At 38.9% G+C, this 21,128-nt stretch overlaps 1 protein-coding gene across 2 annotated transcripts in view; it reads right to left on the bottom strand.

Moving 5' to 3' along the window:
• Window positions 1-21,128, bottom strand: part of ECEL1 (endothelin converting enzyme like 1) — a 2,857,191-nt gene that overhangs the window by 2,124,971 nt on the left and 711,092 nt on the right. For both annotated transcript variants that reach the window (XM_044070676.1, XM_044070677.1), the window contains one exon: window positions 9,446-9,514. In XM_044070676.1, the coding sequence (XP_043926611.1) occupies window positions 9,446-9,514 (69 nt within the window). The remainder of the gene's footprint in view (window positions 1-9,445; window positions 9,515-21,128) is intronic.

Below are 21,128 nucleotides of genomic sequence, written 5' to 3'. Positions count from 1 at the left end.
ATACTAGATCCCCTTAGCATTACACCAGAAACTTAGCCAATTGTTGAAGTCAATCATTTTCTATTGTACTGCGATATCATTTTGGGCAATGGTATGATGCTGCTCATGGCTAGGGTCATACCTGCCTGGGCCACATAATCCGAGAGCTCCACCAGGTCTCTTTTCATGCAGTCCAGGGAGGTGTGTCTCAGGTCATTCACACCCACATGGAGAATGACAGAGTCATACTTGTACTTGTGGAGTGACCCAAGTGCGTGTGCGATGTGTCGGATTCTGGCACCTGATAAAACAGCTGACTGTTCCTTCTCCTTATTCAACCTAGTGAGTGGGACATCAGTGTGCCTCACTATTGAGTCACCTATGATTATCATACTGGGCAAGTTGTTTTGCCTTAGGGGCTTAGGTTGAGGGGCATACTGTGTAGGTGAGCTATGTGTCTTGTGGTTTGCGCTGTGTTGTGGTGGTCGAGTGCGTTTCTGCCTTGGAGGACTCTGCTGTTTAGGTAAATTTCTATTGAGATCCTCTGTGAAGGTGGGTGTGTGGTTTCTGTTTTTATGTGAGGGCTGTGATGGTGGGTGTTCTGGAGGGCTATGTGTTCCATGTGGTGTGGTGCAGGTGTTGCCTTCTCCTCTTGACCAGCTATTCCAGTCTTGGCTGGAGAGTGTATGGCTTCCAATTTGGAGATATAAGCGCATCTTTCACAAGTCTGAGTGTTGGGAGGTAAGAGGAGAGGGTTGTCTATGTACATGAGGCAGTTGCTATACTGCCTCAGAATGCCCACGTTCACCAGGTTAATAGGAGAAAGCACAGGAAACTGACCTTTAGACATGCCAGGAGGGATGTCATCATTACTAAGTACTGGAGCTGTTTCCTTATAGGACATCTAGTGCTGATAGCACTTATGTGTGCTACAATAATTGCAAAAAGCCTGATAAAGTGCTAGGTAAATAAGCTAATTAAAGTGCAAGAGAAGGAAAAGATCTAGCAAGATCTTGGGAGAAAAATTGAAGAGCAGAATTTCTGGCACCAGTAATATACTTTAAATGCAGTGCAAGCTAGCACACTTGAGTGTGTAGCAATATTAAAGCAAATACAGTTAAAATAAATGCAGTTAAATGAAAAAAACAACTTAAGTACAGAAAGCAGTATAATCAGAAAAAAAGCAAAATGGAGGCACCTAAAGTCTCTTCTCCTTTCTGTTGCTCTTGTAGTGTGCAGGACACCAGAAGAGGATTCGCGGAGCTTAAACAAGTGTAAACCCACGCAAACACGGGCTTTTAAACCAGAAAGTTGAAAGGGATAGAAAAAATGCCTAAACGGCCAATAAATTACAATTTCAGAGCCAGAAACTACTCCTCTTGTGTTAGATAGTTTACCTAGTGCTTACTACTCCCACTGATAAGCTGAAAGGCTTCCTTCTAACACAGAAAGGTCTGGGGAACTCAGACACTTACAAAACAGTTCTGGATACAGCAAATCTGTATCTGGACTACTCTAGTAACAGGAAAGGTGGAAAACAAGCTTAGAACTTTTTTTTTTTCTTTTGCAGAAAGAGCAGTTAACTTGTAGCTGGAATGCCTCAAAAAGGGTTTAAAACCGTGCAGTTGAAGCTGCTTAGGGTTGCCAGCTGTCCGTTTTTCTGACAAAATGTCCGGTTACAAATTTCATTCAAAACCGGACACGTGAAGTCCGGGTTTTGTGCCACTGTAATAATGAGCAATTCTAATTAACGGCATAGCTATTTACCTGAAAACGTAAAAAGGCCTGCAAGACAGGTAGGGATAAAGGAAAAACAAAAAGACGTTGCCTATAATGTTGCAGTATACACAATAATGCTTATCACACCGCTCCGGTGCTTATAGAGGTTTTACGTACTACCCGCCACTGCCGCCACACCCGTTGAAGGGGGGGGGTATCTCCATATTTGGAGGTTATTGGGAATCCTGCCATCCCATTGGCTTACCGGTTCACTGCACTTGACGCAGGTTCATGTGTAATGGAGCAGGTGGCTAAGGTGATGTTGACCGGTAGCATTTGCAGAGATGAGTGAGGTATTTCAGGTCACAAAACGTAATTTTAGAGCAAATGAATAATCAAAGGTTGGGCGTTGTATGTGTTTAGGTGTTCTAACACATAACACATATGTATTGTTTGTGTTACAGAGGTTAGCACAGTACTTGAGTGTTAAAAGGTGTGTGGTGTATAATAAATGTAAGGGTGAAGGTGTAGAGCTAAAGATATTATTGCTCTGTTGTATATACATATGGGAAAGATTGTATAGTTCCGTTGTTCTTTGGGAATGTAACATTTTGTTTATTTTTTGGGGGGATTAATAACGGGAACTATGTAATAGTAGGTTAAAGTAGTGACCATATGCATCTAGTGGCTCAAAATTAATAGAAATCAGTATTTCAGCACCAATGAACTGCATTTATTTACCCATTGTTTGGGTGCATGTTAGATTTGTCTTGCAAGTTATTATGAGGCTATTTACTAAAGATTTTAGTGGCATTTTTTAAAGCCAGTATTTCTCGTATTTGTCAGTCGCAAAGTGAACTAGGATTACCACCTGTCCCTTTTTGTGCAGTTGTGTTCTGCTGAAAAAAACTAAAAATGGTAAATTTCATGAGATTTTAAAACGCACAAATATTTCCTAACATTTCTTTAATAATCACATCAATTATTTTGTATTTGAAATGCATAAATGTTATAAGAAATAGCATAACCAACTTAAATGCTGCATGCATAAACTTTTATTTTGGCAAAAAAGTAAAGTTCTGTCCTTTGCATTGGCTGTGGGTGTGTTTTGTTACTGCAAAATTTCACATTTTAACAAAAAAGTCCTACTTTAGGTTTTTGAAAAAGTGGCAACCCTCAAACGAGCAAGGTGATGTGTATCTTTACCTATCATGTTTCTTCGGAAAGAAATAAATTTGAGCCTTAGAAACAAAAAAAAATGATTGAAATGAAGGGTGATTAGTAGTTCATACCAACCAGTACTTGGATAAGATTAAGGCATGTTTACATTGGATTCTAATATGCAACACTTTGCGCCATTCTCCACTATCTGTATAACAGAAAATAGTGCATTTTTTGATTTAAGAATGAAAACCAGGCAATCATAAAATAAAACTTTCCATAACTGAGAAGGGAAAAAAGTACATTTTAACTTGTGGAGCATTTAAAAAGGAAAGCAACAAATTCCTCAAAACACAATTTACATATAGCATACAAAGTTCATGTTCAACATTGAGTAAGTTCATGTTTATTTGATGTTAACTTCTTGGTAATTCTTTCTAGTTGGTGATTTCTTTCCCCTTGAACTTGGCAGACCCCCTATATGCATTTAATGCATGATTATGTAGGGAAAAATCTTGTGAAGGAAATCTGTTGTATTCATGTATTTTGGTGTGTGTTGGGAAAAATTGTACCATCTGGTACTGAGTGTTAATGATGAAGTAAGGATAACATTGCTTACTGTGCCCCTATTCTCAATACACCAATAGGAGTAGATTATTCATCATACGGCTCTGCAGGCATCAGGAACAGAAAAAGAAGGTGTTCCCATCAGCTGATGTTATTGTGATGTCACGAAATAGGTGGAGCATGGATGGGAGAGGAGGTAGGGATGGGTGGAGTTATGGGTGATGCGAGGGGTGTGACCTTAGTCCGGTTTTAGCCACAAAGAAAGCTGGCAATCCTATGTATGCTGCAGACCTGTATTTAGACTATGCTACTCAATTTTTAGGTTAAGAACTCAGTAAGAAAAAATTCACAATGAAGTGCAAATTAATCACTTATAGTCAAAAGAATAGCACTTGCAGTATGCAAAAATACAGTTAAACAGCAACAAAATGCAGTAAAATGCAGTTAAACAGTAATTAATCGCAGTAGATAGCAATGAAATATAATTAATCAGTAGACTGCTTTGAAACAATAGCTCACAAATCACAACAGTAATAGACAGCACTAATAAAGCAGCCAATAACTTTAATACCTTCTTCACCAATTCTATACAAACTCTAGCCAACCAACTATCTCCTGATACTTCTCAACTACCTCCAAATACCTTAATAAATACCATTCCTCCCCTTCACCTACAACCTGTATCTACCTCTTATATACAATCTCTTATCCAAAAACTTAAACCTACCACCCCTTCCGCAGATAAACTTCCTGCTGAATTCCTGCAACTAGCAGCAAAAGCCATTGCTTACCCTGTCTCTATCTTGATAAACAGATCAATAAAAGAAGGTATTTTCCCAACAATCTGGAAGATATCACATATCATACCCCTCCATAAAGGAGGCAAATCTTATGACTTCTCCAACTATCGTCCCATAGCACTTTTATCCCCCTTAGCTAAAATCACGGAAAAATGCATACATAAACAACTACTCAACCATCTCCTCAATAATAGCCTTCTAGCAGACACTCAACATGGTTTCAGACCTGCTCACAGTACTACCACAGCTCTTCTCTCCTTCACCAACACTATTAACTTAAACCGTAACAACAATAAACTTACATCTTCTCTTTTCATAGACCTATCAAAAGCCTTTGATATGGTTAATCATACACTTCTTTTGCACACATTAAAATCTCTGGCCCTGGAGACCTCTTCCCTAACCTGGTTTTCTTCCTATCTTGTAAATCATCAGCAAGCCATACCCTGGAAAAATTCTCTCTCTGCTCTCCTCCCTATCTCTTTAGGAGTACCTCAAGGGTCTATTCTAGGCCCACTTCTATTTTCTATCTTTATTAATGACCTTCAGTCATCTTTACCTAATACTACCTGCATACAATATGCAGATGATTCCATTATAATTTGCACTGCCTCTTCTCAAACAGAACTCCAGTTTCAAACACAATCAGCCTTCTCAACTGTTGAACAGTGGTTCTCCAATTGCTGTCTACTCCTTAACCCCAAGAAAACTAAATTATTACTCTTTTCACCTACCCGTAAATCTACTTTGATAAACTTCTGTATTACTGCAACTGACAACACCATAATTTCTCCTGATTCCTCAACTAAACTTCTTGGTGTTATTATCGATAATAATCTTAACTATGACTGTCAAATTAACAGCACAATAAAAGCTGTTAATAAAAAGATTGGATCCCTATACAGAATAAAGCCCTTCCTCACACCTGACGCTAGGATAACCTTAGCCCAAACACACCTTATCTCTACCCTTCTGTATGCTTCCTCTATTTACACTAATCTATCTAAAAGTAACCTTAAGAAACTTACTACATCTTACCACAATATTGCCCGCTATGCCACCACATCCCAATTTAGAGCTCACCACTGTCTAAACCTAAAACAACTACACTGGCTGCAACTCCCTAACAAGCTCATTTTTCAACAACTCTTAATAGCACACAAAATTCTATACCAACCTTCTAAAACACCAGCTCTTTGTAACCTCTTGACTCCCTATATTAACCTGAAACAACTACGTTCCTCTGATAAACTACTTGTTAATATTACCAAAATTATTAATTCTGCAGGCAATTGCCTTTTTTCTAACTCAGTAGGTAAAATATGGAATAATCTTCCATCTGATCTGTCCTCTTTGCCTACTCTCCCACTATTTAAGAAACAACCTTTAATACATCTTAATAAATTCTGGCTTTGCTCTTGTACCAACCCAGACTAGCCTGTTGGCACCCTTATGTTTGTTATAAACTTTTCTTATCCACTTGGATTTCATCTTCTACTTCAACTGAGATATTATCCCTTTTCATTTTAAATATTACTTAACTCATTACAAAAAAAAAAAAAAAAACAAGAATTTTTTGTGTTTATGATTTGATACCTTATTATATTGTTTTGCTAGTTGCTAACCTCTAACCTAATTTCTTTCTTACTTAGGATGATTCTGATTAGTTAAGATCTATAATATTTGTACTTACATTTTTTCCCTTTGTATAATACATTTGTACTATGTCTTGTTATGTATTTCCAATACTGTTTTTAACCTCTGGAGCTTTTCTCCCCGGGCCTCCACTGAAAATGGACATTAATCCAGCTGGACTAGCCCGGTCAACAAATGTAAAATAAAATAAATAAATTCAGTAGAATACTGTCATCAATTTAGTGAGGCAAGCAGTAATAAATACGGCAAACAGCGAAATGAAGTAGAAAGAGGTACATTTTTTTTTTTTTTTTTTTTTTTTTTTTTAGTAGAAAGTGAAGAGACAAAAGATAATGAGATTATTCAAGGTTCAGAAGCTAAAGGGGTGAGCCTTTACCGAGTTCTTACTACTTCTTCTTTTGGCTTTTCACAGTTAGGGGTCGCCATAGCGGATCACCTGTCCGCTCATGATTGGCAGTGGAGCTTTAGAGTGTCGAGTTCCAGCCCAGCACCAAACCTTACACAGAAGGCGCACACACACACACACTCACACGTAGGGCCAATATAGAGTGTCCAATCCACCTACAGCATGTCTTTGTGATGTGGGAGAAAACTGGAGCACCCGGAGGACACCCACGCGACCACAGAGAGGAAATGCAGACTCTGCACAGAAGGCATCCCAGCTGAGGATCAAACCGGAGAACCTCTTGTCTGTGAGGCAACAACACTGCACCACTGCGGCTGCCCCTTTACCGAGTTCTCACTATAAACAGTAAAATGAGCTGATGTAATGTGACTGGGGGGAGTGTCCAGTATCAACTTTATACCAGAGGCAGGCAACTCAAAGCCACCAAGATTTAAGACCACCACAACTGGGCAGGTGGGTAGGAAAAAAAAAACAGTTGTACATTCAGGAATGCATTTAGATAGTGTTCTCAGTGCCTTACTTTAGAGTACAAGAATGTTATTTAGAGAGAGCAGACAATGCAGGAACAGAGCACAACCACACACAATACATGGGTAATTTTTTTCTGCTCTCACTTTTACAGTAATAACTGTAAAAGTGGAAACAGCACAGAGTATGCATATCTTCAGGGAAATGTTATCAACTGTCTATAGGCATTCATGGAAGACTATCACTCAACTGATATTTGAAGAGCGTAAGGAATATATGGCAGGGAAATCAGATGTGTTCTGCACAACAAGATAATCACAAGGCCTTCTTTAGTTATGTTAGAAACCTGGGTGGAAACTCCCAGATATGCTCAGAGTTAGTTCAAAATGACAAAAAATACACTGAACCCACAGATATTGCCAACATACTGGCAGACAGGTTCAGTGCAAATCCCCCCCTCAAAAGGAGAAATATCTATCCCAGCCAAATGTAGCCTCCCCGACATCACAGATGTCCAGGTGAGAGCCGCCCTCTCCAAAGCTAAAAACACAGCATCAATGGGACCAGACGGTGTCCCAGGTTGCGTGCTACATGAACTCCAAGAGGAACTAAACTTGCAGATAAGGCTGCTGTTTAATCTTAGCCTTACTACAGGATACGTACCCAAAGAATGGCGTACAGCAACAGTGGTTCCACTCCACAAAGGAGGTGCTTCTACGGACCCTGGAAATTACCGCCCCATAAGCTTGACGAGCCTGGTCTGCAAAGCTATGGAGAGGATCATTATGGAACTCATAAACAAAGACATTGGTGACCTACAGACACTTGACCTACCCAATTCGGCTTTGTTAAGGGCAGATCCTGCCTTTTGAACTTGGTCAACTTTTCTGAAACAGTCACCAAGGCCATTGATGAGGGTAAGGCAGTTCACACAGCCTACCTTGACCTTGCAAAAGCCTTCGACACAATACCCCACTCGGGCATCATAGACAAGCTCACCAGCTTAAATGTAAACCCATATGTCATAAGATGGGTTGCAAACTGGCTAAAGGTCAGAAGCCACAAGGTCAGAATTGCTGGAGTCATATCAGACTCTAAGCCAGTTACAAGTGGTGTCCCACAGGGCTCGGTCCTGGGACCCCTCTTGTTCGGCATTTATTTCTCAGAAGTACAAGCAAACATAGGAGGATTGTGGCTGACAAAGTTCACAGATGACTGCAAGCTAATCGATACTCCAGCGGACACTAGCATCCTTCAGAAAGGCCTCACAGAAATGGATAACTGGTGCCAGAGCCATGGCCTTAAACTGAACGCCAAAAAATGTATAGTTATACCCTTTAGGAAAAACAAAGTACCCACAAATTGCCACATAGGTGGTAATCCATTAATTACGGAAGAAGTAATCAGGGACCTAGGGACCCAGGGACCCAAGTTGACAGTGACCTCTCATTTGACACCCACATTGCCAAGGTGGTTAGGAAGACCTTCTATATTGCCCACCTTATCATGAAAGGATTCACATCTAGATCAAGAGAGGTCATTGTGCCCCTATACTCTTCCCTTATCAGACCCATGATTGAGTACAATGCCCCATTTGGTATGTACCTTACCAGGCACCTGCAGCAATTGGAAAGACCCCAGAAGTACCTCACCAAGAGGATCAAGGGACTCAAACATATGTCATATGCTGCCAGACTGAAGAAACTCCAGCTCTATTCAGTCGCATACCGCCTACTCAGAGGTGATCTATGCCTGACGTACAAGGCCATGTCCAATCCAGAATTAATGGACATGCTCCACCTAAAAAAATCCAAATCCACCAGAGCCATGAGAGCGAGAGACTTGAACCTCAACACAAAAATAAATAGGACATGCTAGAGGGACAGATTCATAACCCAGAGGGTCCCTACACTCTGGAACAGAAACCCAGTCCATGTTAGGCAGAGCCCCTCACTGACTCTCTTCAAGAGAAATCTCGACGAGTGGATGGGAGATCGTAGGTTTACCCCGGGGGTCATCTCTGTGTCACTTCTAGACAGAGGCACAGTTAACTAAACCCTAAATGGGCACAGTATTATCAGTCCAGGGGGTGGCGGAAGCCACACACACTCTGGCTAGGCTTATAAATGCCCTAGGGCAGATAGCCTAGTATGAACCTATGAACAGTAGAACATGACAACCAAGTAATCAAGTATATGTTTTGTTATACTGTATTCAGACTCATGAACTATATTATGGGGGAGGCCTGGTAGACCAATAGGGAAAGACTACTGCTGAAAAGACGTGAGGCTATGAGGGAGGGGGAATGGCTGTTCTGTTTGTTGGGTGAAGGGGGTGCTTGGAAAAATTTACTAGACCGACACCTTGCTAACATTTCAGCTGTTTTGCATACTTAGTTCTGCCTCAGTGCATCTAGCCACATCTACAATAGATGGTGGTGTGGATGTCATGCATTTCTCTGTCTGCTTAACCGCATACAAATATAATGCAGTCAGACACAGTGGAAAATTTGACATGTATCTGTGCCAAAAATCTCAGTTCTCTTACATCCCTTCTGCTAAAATAAACTCTTCTCATACCTTGCACATTTTAGGTTTTTCCTAACAGATGGCCTCTTGATTCTGATGAAATACAACTGATGTTAATATTGCACTGATACACGGTTCATTCTTTATTACAGTATCTTTACCTTCAAGCTTTCTTCATCTTGTCCAAGGTACAGAGTCCGTTCTGGCAATGTCAGTCCATCTTGGTCAACCTGAAGAAATGCAAACAGGAATAAAAAAATATAATAGTAGCAGTTACTACAGCAAACTGCTACAGCATTTGTTAAAACAGCACATTCTTATTTTCACATGAAAAAAGTATTATTTTTCATCATAGCAAGTAGCAGTGAGGGATGAGATGAAACCCCCTGATTAAAACAATACATTATGTTTCTATGTCTTCTTACCCTTTGTGATGAACTTTGTTATGTGTAAGCTTCTCACTTACATTTAGGTAAAGCCCCCATAAGGTTATCTCTACATTTCACAAAGTGACAAGACAAAGTCATGCAAATAAGAGGGTTAACAAATTATAAACTATCAGATCCATATGCATGAAAAGGTTACTGCAAATAACATAGTTCGCACACCATGCAGCAGAGAAATCTTTCAAGGTGGAGGCTGTGTAGGTGCAGTGATTAAGGGAGTACCATATCTTTTCTTTAATTAAAAAAATGAAAATTGTTACATAATGTGTTTCATGCACAATAAATTAGGTTACACCAGTGTTTAACCATGTTCCCTTTCCTCCTCACATGTTCAGTCTTGTAGTAGTTCAGAATTTATTTATTTATTTATTTATTTATTTTTGTTTACTGGGAAAGTCTGGCTGGACACATCCATTTTTATTGGAGGCCCAGGGAGAAAAGATTAACTAGATTAAACAGATTAAATACATAGTCAGTCAAATAAGAACAATGCTGCATACAGACAGGTCATGCAAACAATATTAATAGCTTTCAGAAAGTACATAGTTACAAGTTCATGACACTGTATAACAGTTCAGAGGCATGACACATTTTTCAGCATTCATTATTTTAGTACACATAAACATTCAATGTGTTAAGATTGCACCTGAAACAGAGACTGAAGATTGGTATTTTGTTGTTATATTTTTACATGTTAACAAGATCTGACATATGGAGTCTGCATGTCCTTCCTGTGGTCACGTGGGTTTCCTCCGGGTGCTCCAGTTTCCTCCCACATCAATAAAATAAATGAGCAGTTCAATAACAATCCAACGAACACGGCAGATGATCCAAAAATTTATTACAAATCCAGTAAGCGCTTTCAGCCGTGCATCCAGCCTTCTTCAAACAGATTGTAAATATGCAATTGTATATAATATATATATATATATATATATATATATATACATAAAACCCAACCTCTCAATTAATCAATTAACATTAATTGATATTTAAAGTGCACTAGTAACAAACAATATGTAAAATATAAAATAGATACATCAATAAAATATATTAAAATACTATCTATTATAAACTATTAATTTTAAAACACTGGAAAGCAAAACAGTATCATTTAGCCCTGGGAACTGTGTGGCATCTATTAGAGGAATTTTGATAAAAGCAAGAAACATATATAATTGTAATACAATAGGCGTGGTATATGCAGCTCTATGCTCATGTTCTGAAGCTTATTATATAGGCAAAACGGAGTGAAAATTATGACAGCATATATATGAGCACTCATATGAAATTAAAAAAAGTTCACATAATAATGCATTATATAGGCACCTGATGCATAATCCAACACATTTGTTTAAATTCTTTATATTAGAGCAGGTATTGCCATCACCTAGGAAAGGCCCTTGGAAAATTATTTTAGAGTCTAAGGAATATTGGTGGCAGGTATTTTTAGATGCCACACAGTTCCCAGGGCTAAATGATACTGTTTCACTTTCCAGTGTTTTAAAATTAAAAGTTTATAATAGATAGTATTTTAATATATTTTTTTGATGTATATATTTTATATTTTACATATTGTTTGTTACTAGTGCACTTTAAATATCAATTAATGTTAATTGATTAATTGAGAGGTTGGGTTTTATGTTTATATATATATATATATATATATATATACACGATTGCATATTTACAATCTGTTTGTCTGAAGAAGGCTGGATGCACGGCCGAAAGCGCTTATTGGATTTGTAATAAATTTTTCGATCAACTGCTGTATTCGTTGGATTGTTATTGAACTGCTCATTTATTTTATTTTATTGGTTTGTGATATCGTTTAGTTTGTTTCCTCCCACATCCCAAAGACACTCTAAATTGGCCCTAGGTGTGAGTGTGTTCATGTGTGTACCTTCTGTGGAAGGTTGAGCGCTGGGCTGGCAACTCGACACCGTAAAACTCCTCTGCCAATCATGAGCGGACAAGGTGATCTGCTGTGGCGACCCCTAACCAGGAAAAAGCCGAAAGAAGAAGAACAAGATCTGACGTATGGTTACGTTAAGAATGATTGATCATATGCCCTTTTTACCCAAGTGTGACACAGGAACATAGCCAGTTGTTCATGAGGTGGAGTTTTAGGAGTTTGTTAAATTGTGTAGTGGAATTATTGGACATTAGATGGCCAGGCAGGGTATTCCAGAGTTTGGAAATAGAGTGGCTAAAGAGAGATTTCCCTGCCTCATTATTATGTTTGGTGACTTCTAGGAGGCTTTGGTTGCTACATCTCAAGGTTCTTGTTGTGGTGTAAGGAAGTATGAGATTTTGGAGAGCTAGAAATCCTAAACATCCCACTTACTCTCCTCCCAACCTCACACATGTTCATCTGTTTAAGCTCCTTCTACTGACAGCCAGAAATCTTCTGTGTATTTTACTTTGTTTTGTATCCTGCTGCATTTCTGCTTTTTATTTTATAGGATAGCATCCTAATGACCTTTCTCTCCCTTTCCTGCTGCCCATCTTTTTTCTTACCCTGTATTCAAATACAGAAGGCCCAGGAGTTTTCCCCTTTTTTTTGTAATAGCTCTTCTTATATTTCTAGAACAACCTTCCATACTCCTTGGGCCTATTATTATCTCAGACTACGGGGACCATTTCTGCTACACCCACTCCACATCTCCAGCACCTGGTGCTGGCTTTTCTTCTGTCCTTTGCTATCCTCCTAGGGCAGCTTGTGAGTCAATGCCATTGGCATGGGGGAATAAAGCCCTGACTCCAACATGAGTGTCCTAGGTTTGATTAGCAGTTCAGGTGTCTGAGGTGCTGGCAGGGCAGGAAGGGTGTACCCACCCTGGGAGTTGGGTACCCATGGGACACACAGCACAATTATCAATTATAAGTCAGGAAAACAACTATGAAGGGGCTGGTGGGGCAGCTTGCCAACACCTATCATTTGTGGAATTGAGGAATAATTTACTTCACTCCTCCAACTGCAAACTCCATAGATGGGATTTTGCTTGGGCATGTACTGGTGATGGAATAAAATTAAGAAAAACACTCCTGGCAGCAGTATGACATATAACTGGAATGCCTTGTACTTTTTCCTGACCCTGACCTCTACTGAAGTAAGTCTGGAGAGGTTAGGTGGGGTCAGAAGACCAGGTTAATGAAGAGAGACACTGAGGACCATTGATGACCAGTTTCACTATTCCCCTCCCACTGTGGCCTTTAATCCATTCCAGCACTGTCTTTCTATTACTCCTTCCTGTGCTTCATTGCCCTTTATCAGTGGTTGTGCCATCTTTCTTGTCTTGTCGTTATCTTCCTGGTCACTCCATTGGTAACTCACCCATCTCCTTCCCATAGCCTCTTCCTCCTTCGCCCTTTCTACCCTCACATTTGATGGTATGGCCATAGGATCCAATGTGTGTCTGTCCTAGATCTCAAGTTCTTGCACCACTTTTGCTCCTTCGAAGTATTGTGTCCAGTCTACTGATCTGTACTTCACAGTTTCTGGTGAAGGTGTACTCCTTTTGCTGGCGGTGTCTTTCTCTCCAGATATCTATCCAGCTGCCATTTTCATATTTTCCTGCAGTTCCCTCCTCATCCTTTGACTATACATTTTGTTTTCCTGGTAGTCTGTCATTCTATGGTCCTAGAGTGACAATGAGTGCCTCCCTTCATCTGTTCCCAAGCCTGATAGAAGCTGCTGAAGAAATCCCTTGCATCCCCTTTGGTGCATATATGTTTCTTATGTTCCATCTACTTCCATTTATTCCACCCTACCACATGAAAAACATTCCTTTTCCACTTTTTTTGTCTTTTTGATTAATTGTAATCCTTTACTGAAAATGGTTGTCATTTATCACATTCTCCTTTCAGGTACTCAGGATTCAGTACCCTGTCCCCTTTCCTTCATTGTACCTCCGTTTCTTATGAGAGGATTCACACGCCTCACTAACCTTTTATGAGCCTGTATGCTTTTGTCTTTTATGGGCCCCCATTCCTGTGCAGCCTTTGACAGGCTCAATCTATCCCGTTTTTTTCTCAATGAGCTGAACCAGTAGTTTCTTGGGCAGTGCCAAGTTCAGTCTCCTTCCGCCACTGTTTTGGGTGATTTCATTCAAAAGCTTGCTATGCAAATTCTCCTGGACTTCAGCCCTTTCTTTCACTGTCCTTCACATGTCCCTTTTTTCTGCATCCATTCATTTACTCCCAATTTATCTCTCTGTGTCTAACAGATTATGGCATAACTGGTGTTTATAGTTCTTTTTCCATTCCCCTTAACTTGGTCCTTTTTTACTGTTTGCAATGTGTTCACAGTTCCTTCATCCTACAGCTTTCTCACTGTGTTCACAACCCATTTATACCCCTACCTCTCATTTGAATTGAAAGACGTTTTTACCATATAGCCTGCTCTGCTAAAAAATGATAGACCTTAGCCTCTGAAATAAACTTTAGTTTTTCTCCCTCCCTTTTAATATACTGTGATAGTAAATCAAGGTAGCTTATCCAGGCAGATATCTCCATGAATTTCAGTGCTGCTGTACAGCTAACCACTGCTTTCCTTTGTTTATACAGTGAGTTGGAATAGTCTTCCATTACTTTTATAAACATTCTATGACATGACATTACCTTAAGAGACTTAGCTTGTCTCAACATCTCTTCCTTTTTCTGTGTCTATGTATGCATGCATGCTAATGCACACCATGGGAAGCAGATGGTGCCCCTGTGTTTCTTTTTTCTAACAGTCTGTGCATTTATCCTATAATCAGCTCTCTGTCCCTGGATAGTATATATATATATATATATATATATATATATATATATATATATATATATATGTCCCTGGATAATAGTATATATATATATATATATATATATATATATATATATATATATATATATATACACATATATATACTGTCAGTTCTAGGACAAGGCTTCCAGTTCTTCATCCTAGATAGATTAATTTATTCCCACTACCCTGATGTAGCATTTTCTGGGTCTGTTCTCTAAATAATTCAGTTTACAGCTTTGCTAATTTTACCATATTTTCCATTTTCTTCAGGCTGTGATTATGCTTGTTCAGGTCTGAACTCAGACTAGGTCTTTCTTCTTCAAGGTCCTGTATTTTGTCTTTTATTCTGTCAGCTTCCTTTTGCTCACCTTTTATTGTTTGCTTTACTATTCTTATGTCTTCAGCTATCCCCTCCAGTTTCTGCAACATTTTATAAGGCTGTTCCTCCTGTGGGCTGACTCTAAATGCTGCCAGCTCTTCTCCTCTTATTCCTGTTCCTCCATACTTCTTTTTCCTTTTATATCGCTGCTGGAAACCACTTTCAATGTTTTTTTTTTTTTTTTTGCTTATCATAAGTTTACATCTTTCCATAGTTTCCTCACTTGAAGTGATCTTTGTTAGAACATGCCTTTACATACCATTGTATGGATGCACAGGATGCATCCCCAACAGAACATGATCACAATTCCCACTGACATTGTTAGCTGATACAGCAACACCTTGCAACAGTCTCTCATTCAGCTTCTACTCACCCATCTTTCTCCAGCCCATAAAAGCCTCAGAAGGTTTTACATTCCAGCATTCATTCAAGAAACATATTCCCTTGTCCAATGACTTTTAAAAATGTATTCATGTCTCACTTAAAATGTGCACCTTTGATCTGAACACATCAAAGTGCATCATGATTAACACCGGGGTTCCACAGGGATGTGTTCTCAACCCACTGTTATTCACCATCCTGACCTGCAACTGCTATACTCAGCACAAGTCCAACCATATCATCAAGTTTTCTGATGACACAACAGTCATTGGACTCATCACAAAGGAGGATGAAAGGACGTACAGAGAGGAGGTTGCATCTCTGATCAGTTGGTGCGAGGGGAACAACCTTGACTTGAATGTAAGCAAGACCAAAGAGATTATCATCGACTTCAGGAAAAGGAGAACAAATCACCCAGTGCTCAGGATCAATGGTGAGAGTGTAGAGAGGATTAAGAATATGAAATTCTTGGATGTACACATATTATAGGATCTTTCGTGGTCAGGAAACACCAGCCAACTGTTCAAGAATGTGCACCAACACCTCCACTTTTTAAGAAGGCTGAAAAACGCTAAGCTTCCTCCTCATATTCTCTCCATCTTCTATAGAGGTGCAATAGAGAGAATACTCACCTTCAACTTCACAGTGTGGTTTGGAAGCTGCACAGTTACAGAAAGGAAGGTGCTACAAAGAGTGGTGAGGGTTGCAGAGAAGGTAACAGGTTCCAGTCCTCCATCGATACAACATCTTCATTTTGCAAGAAGCATCAAAAAGGCCACCAAAATAATACAGGACAACACGCGTCCTGCACATGGACTGTTTAACCATCTAGCATTGGGCAGGAGATATCACAGCATCAGCTGCAGGACTACAAGATTCAATAACAGTTTCTATCCTACCATGATTAGACTTCTGAACTCGGGCACTAGTCCCGTTCTGGACACAAGTCAATTTTTATTTATTTGTGCAATATATATACTTACATATATTCCAAGTAAGTGCAATATATTCATAGTATTGTTTAACTCACTCAAGTGTGATATCTGACAACTTGGGCATTTCAGTCTGTAGTGTGTTTTGTATTACTTTAAATAGGGTAGTTAATTTAACTCAGGGGAGGGTATTCTTTTCGTATATGAGTGTCTGTAAATGTCTTTGCTCTTTCTTACATGTATTGGGGTAGTATTGTATTTGTAAGTTATGTTTATTCTTCTGCTTGTATGTGTTGTTTCACTTTCCTTTGTAATCTCAAGAATTTAGCTGATGCATGAAATTTCATTTAAGCTACATGTGTAGCTCTAAATGACAATAAAGTTTACTTTGAAATTCTGACCCGCTCTTTCCTGCCTAACTTTAATGACCTGCATTTGCTCTTGTCTAAGCCTTGTGCACTTGTAACAGGTTTCTTTCTTCTCATATTACACATGATTAGAACCCTAAACCATTAACCTTTTCTTCATGGTTTTAGCCATCAACCCTTTTACAGTTCTAGTTATCCATGTCTATACTATCTCCATTGATTAAATGTCCCTTTTTCCAAATTAGACAGAAAAGTGAGAGGATGTACCACCATGGACTTCTGTTAAAATCAAGACTTTAATAAAATGACAATAAAAATGTACTTCCAAATGAGAATGAAGATTAGGATAAGCACTTTCGGACTTGGCCTTCTTCAGATCCTATTGCATTGACCAATAATTCTTCTTTTATATGATCAGGAGCCAATGTTCAAAGTGAGTAATTTCCCACCAGGGCTAAATGGTATTGTACGCCTGAAACCCATTCTTAAAGAACGAGGTATAAGAAAGTGAAATGTTGTTAATGAATACATAAAGTTTAATCCCTGACCATTGACTGATGCATAAATGCATATATCGAAAAAGCTGAAATTGGTCCACAATTAGTTGTGAATGCTGGTATTGGTCCATATCTTTGAAGGCTAAGCTTCACCCTTGGAAGATTCTAAATGACTTAGATTATGCTGTGAATATCACTGATTAGCTCCATGTAAATCTCAAATATATGATGCCTTAAAGAGGAGTGCTGCCTCTGGGATTGTGACAGGAATTTATGTAGCATAGCTGAAACACTGAAAATCAATATGGTTATGAAGAAGCACTGTCATTATTCTTAAATAGTGTCTGGTTAAAAGTATATTCTCTATGAAGACTACCTGTGATCGTTTTAAACTGTGACATCTAAAAGAGCATTACTATCAGCGTGATCATATTTGTTTGAACATTGAGTGAAGTATATATATGGTCTGCTAATCAGTGAAATGTTGACAGTTGTTTACTAAGAGATGTGCCTCTTAAGGACGTAGATATTTGCCTGTATGAATTTCTTCAATTAAGCACAAAACTTTGGCCATTAATTCCCTATGGGTATAATTTCTCCCATATGATTGGTTGTTAAATGGTATCAAGGCTGCAGATTGGAAGTAGTATCAAGAAGTAGGGTTTGGTTCATATATAGATATGAACACTGCCATTGGCTCAATACATCGAGATGCTTAAAAGAACATTATTATTACCGTGACACTGTTGGTTTGATCATTAAGTGAAACACACATGGTCTGACAGCTAGTGAAACGTTGAGCATACACTGAATAAGAAATGTGCCGTTCAAGGATGTAGATATCTGCTCATATGAGCCTCATCAAAAAGTACAAAGCCATTAATCCTCTATGGTATATCTCCTTACATATGATTGGTTGTTAAATGCCATCAAGGTTGTTGATTGGAAGTAGATCTAAGCAGTAGGGATTGGTTCACATACAGATATGCATGCTGCCATTGGCTTAGGATCATGATTGGTTTGCTATATGTTCTGAAAGCTGCTGATTGGATGTAAAATCTTGACTATTTGATATTTTAAAGAGGCTTGTTGCTATGTTCAATGGATGTGTGAAGTATATTCAACGTAAATCTGAAACACTATGTGAACAAAAAAAGCATCGCTCAAGACCCCTTTGCGATTGCCTAATTTTGGGATTATTGAAAGATTTTTTATGTTATTATGCCATCATTTATTTAATTGCTGAGACATGTATGTGTCAAAAATGTTAAACCACCTACTGGGTAAGGAGGTTGTTCTTGTTTTGGGTCATAGAGAGACACTCTCATAAGAGTAATGCTGTTGGCCACCAATTGCCTAAAGGCATTAATCTCTTCTTGGACTGATCTGCCTTATGCTTTCTAAGGTTACTGACTGGCTAAAAATGAATTCCTGAAATCCTATTAGGGAATTCCAAACGATTGTGAGGTGTACTGGTGTTAAAATTATGATGAGAAGCTATGTGAATGAGTTAACTGTATATATTGAACTGAAATCAATTCTTTAATGTGTCCCCTACAGGGCTATAAGATATGATTTTAGCCCTAGCTTGAGTGTTGGCTGGGCCTGCTAGGTTCCTATAATCAAATTGTATGGAGGTACGCTTTAGGCTATCAGTACTCACAAAAATGTAGCTCCTCCCTAAAGGCTGCCATTGGCTCCTTGAAAAATCTTGAGAGCTGCTCACTGGTTGACCCATGGAGGTGTATTCTTTTAGACAACTGTGATAGCGGGTTCATTGAGGCTTATTCATCTTAGCCTCACCATTGGTTTGAGCCCATACAAGGAAGTTACACACATTTAACATTTTTGATTGGATCCTGATCATATAAAAGAAGAATCATTGGTCAATGCAATAGGAACTTAAGAAGTCCAAGTCTGAAAGCACTTATCCTAATCTTCATTCTCATTTGGAAGGACATTTTCTGACTCATTTTTCCTGACATTTTGCAAAGGTTTTTTTCATCATTTTATTAAAGTGTTGATTTTAACAGAGGTCCATGGTGATACATCCTCTCGCTTTCCTCCGTGACTTTTTTTGTGTGGAGTACCTTCAGTAGCATTTTATTCTTTCTTCCACTTTTCCTAATTAGATCCAGAAATGTATACTGCAAAAGTACCTTTATACTCTTGGAAACCCTTTTCCAGAATCTGAACAAGTATTTGGTCACAAACCTATCTATGCTAGTAATATTGTTAATAAGTTTATTTAATGCCTTGTGTATTCTTCAGAATGTATTTGCCATGCATGAATTATAAATTAAACCAGATGCAAACTATGAAGAATTCCACAAAGCTGGCTACAAGCTGTATAGAGGTGAACATGCTGAATGCAAGGTGGAATATTCAAATGTGTCAATGAACAGATAAGCTCATCCTTGCAAACAACCATCACATGAAACCATTGGGGAACTTACATTGTCACTGGGAATATTTCAGTAATGCTACAATGGCTGCCCAGTTCAGAGAGGTCATACCTGAAATTCAAGTAATAAGTGGTATAATGCAACGCACTGATGCAATAAAATAACTTTAAACACAATGGTCAATCATTAAAGTTAATAAAATTCAAAAATAAACACTGTAAGACAACATTAACATGAAAAAAATCTTGCTAGATCTTTTAAAGCTACCCAGTGAGGAAGACTCAACAATTGGGATAGGAGACTCCAGAGGAGCAGAGCTTGGCATAAAAGGTATGAGCGCCTAAAGAATCTACATCAAATCTTGCAACCTCTAACAGCCCCAGAGAAGAGGAAAGCAAAGACAGCACAGTTGTGTAAAATTTTACCATAATGGTAGATGTCCTTGTCTTCACTGCTGTAGTATTCTTAACAGATGGGATTTCCTGCCATGGAAGCCCCACATCTGGCCAGTCTAGCAAAGCCTACCATTGCTTTAAGGTACACTGAACATTACCCAAATGCTCCTTGCGTAGTATAGGGCATAAAAGTTAAGTTCAGGCATACCACTTACAGAACTGATTGCCCCAATAGGAACACCTGAGTCCAAGGAACCCAAGAGGAAACCTGTACATCCAGGAAGGCAAAGGATTAGGCAGATGGAGGGAGCGAATACTGCAGCAGTGAAGGCAAGGATATCTACCGTTAAGGTAAGATTTTACACAACTGTACTATGTCCTTACATTCACTGTTGGAGTATTCTAAACAGATGGGAGAGTACCAAAGCTCAAGAGGAAACTTGGGAAGAGGAAGTAGCAGAAGAGTGCCCTTAAAAGCCATGAAGAACGGCACTAGCAAAACCAGCTCTAGCTCTAGAGATACCATCCAACATGTAGTGCTTGGTAAAGGTATGCACAGAAGTCCAGGTAGCTGCTTCAAGAATAGAATTATTATCTAAGTCCTTGAAAACACACCAGAAGAAGCCACAGCTCTAGTAGAATGAATCTTGACTCAAGAGGGAAAGCTCTTGCCATGAAAAGTGTAACAAAAAGAAATAGCCTTAGAAATCCAAGAATACATAGTTTGCTTGGATACAGCTAGACCCAAAGATCTAGGATGAAAAACAAACAAACAATTAATGAGATTTTCTAATAGCCTTTGTCTTATCTAAATAAACCCTGAGTTGCCTATGCACATCCAAAGTATGCAGCACCCTCTCACTGTCAGATTGTGGAGAAGGGAAAAAAGTAGGCAGAGTCATAGACTGATTAAGAGATTGCTCATTAACCACCTTAGGCATAAAAGAAGGATTAGTGCACAAGGACATCCTGTCCTCATGAAAGATCAAAAAAGGAGGTCAAGCCATAAAGGCTTGCAACACCCATCTGCAGAAGTAAGAGCTAACAAGAGAACAGTCTTCCAAGAATAATGTTGGAAGGAAGCTCAAAAGGAGCCTGAGTCAATATTGCTTGTCTGGTCAAGATAAAACAGATGAACATTCATGGGTTCTGTTAAAGCACTGTATTACACACAAACACATCAGAAATGAGGCTTTGTAACTTAAACTTAAATAAACTTATAAACAGACTGACTACCACACTCATATATGTT

This window comes from Protopterus annectens, chromosome 4.part1 (assembly GCF_019279795.1).
Source record: "Protopterus annectens isolate FY-2018-M chromosome 4.part1, PAN1.0, whole genome shotgun sequence".
In the NCBI taxonomy this organism is placed as follows: Eukaryota; Metazoa; Chordata; order Ceratodontiformes; family Protopteridae; genus Protopterus; species Protopterus annectens.
Note: the sequence above shows the minus strand (reverse complement) of the source record. Positions and strands in the feature narration are given on the sequence as shown.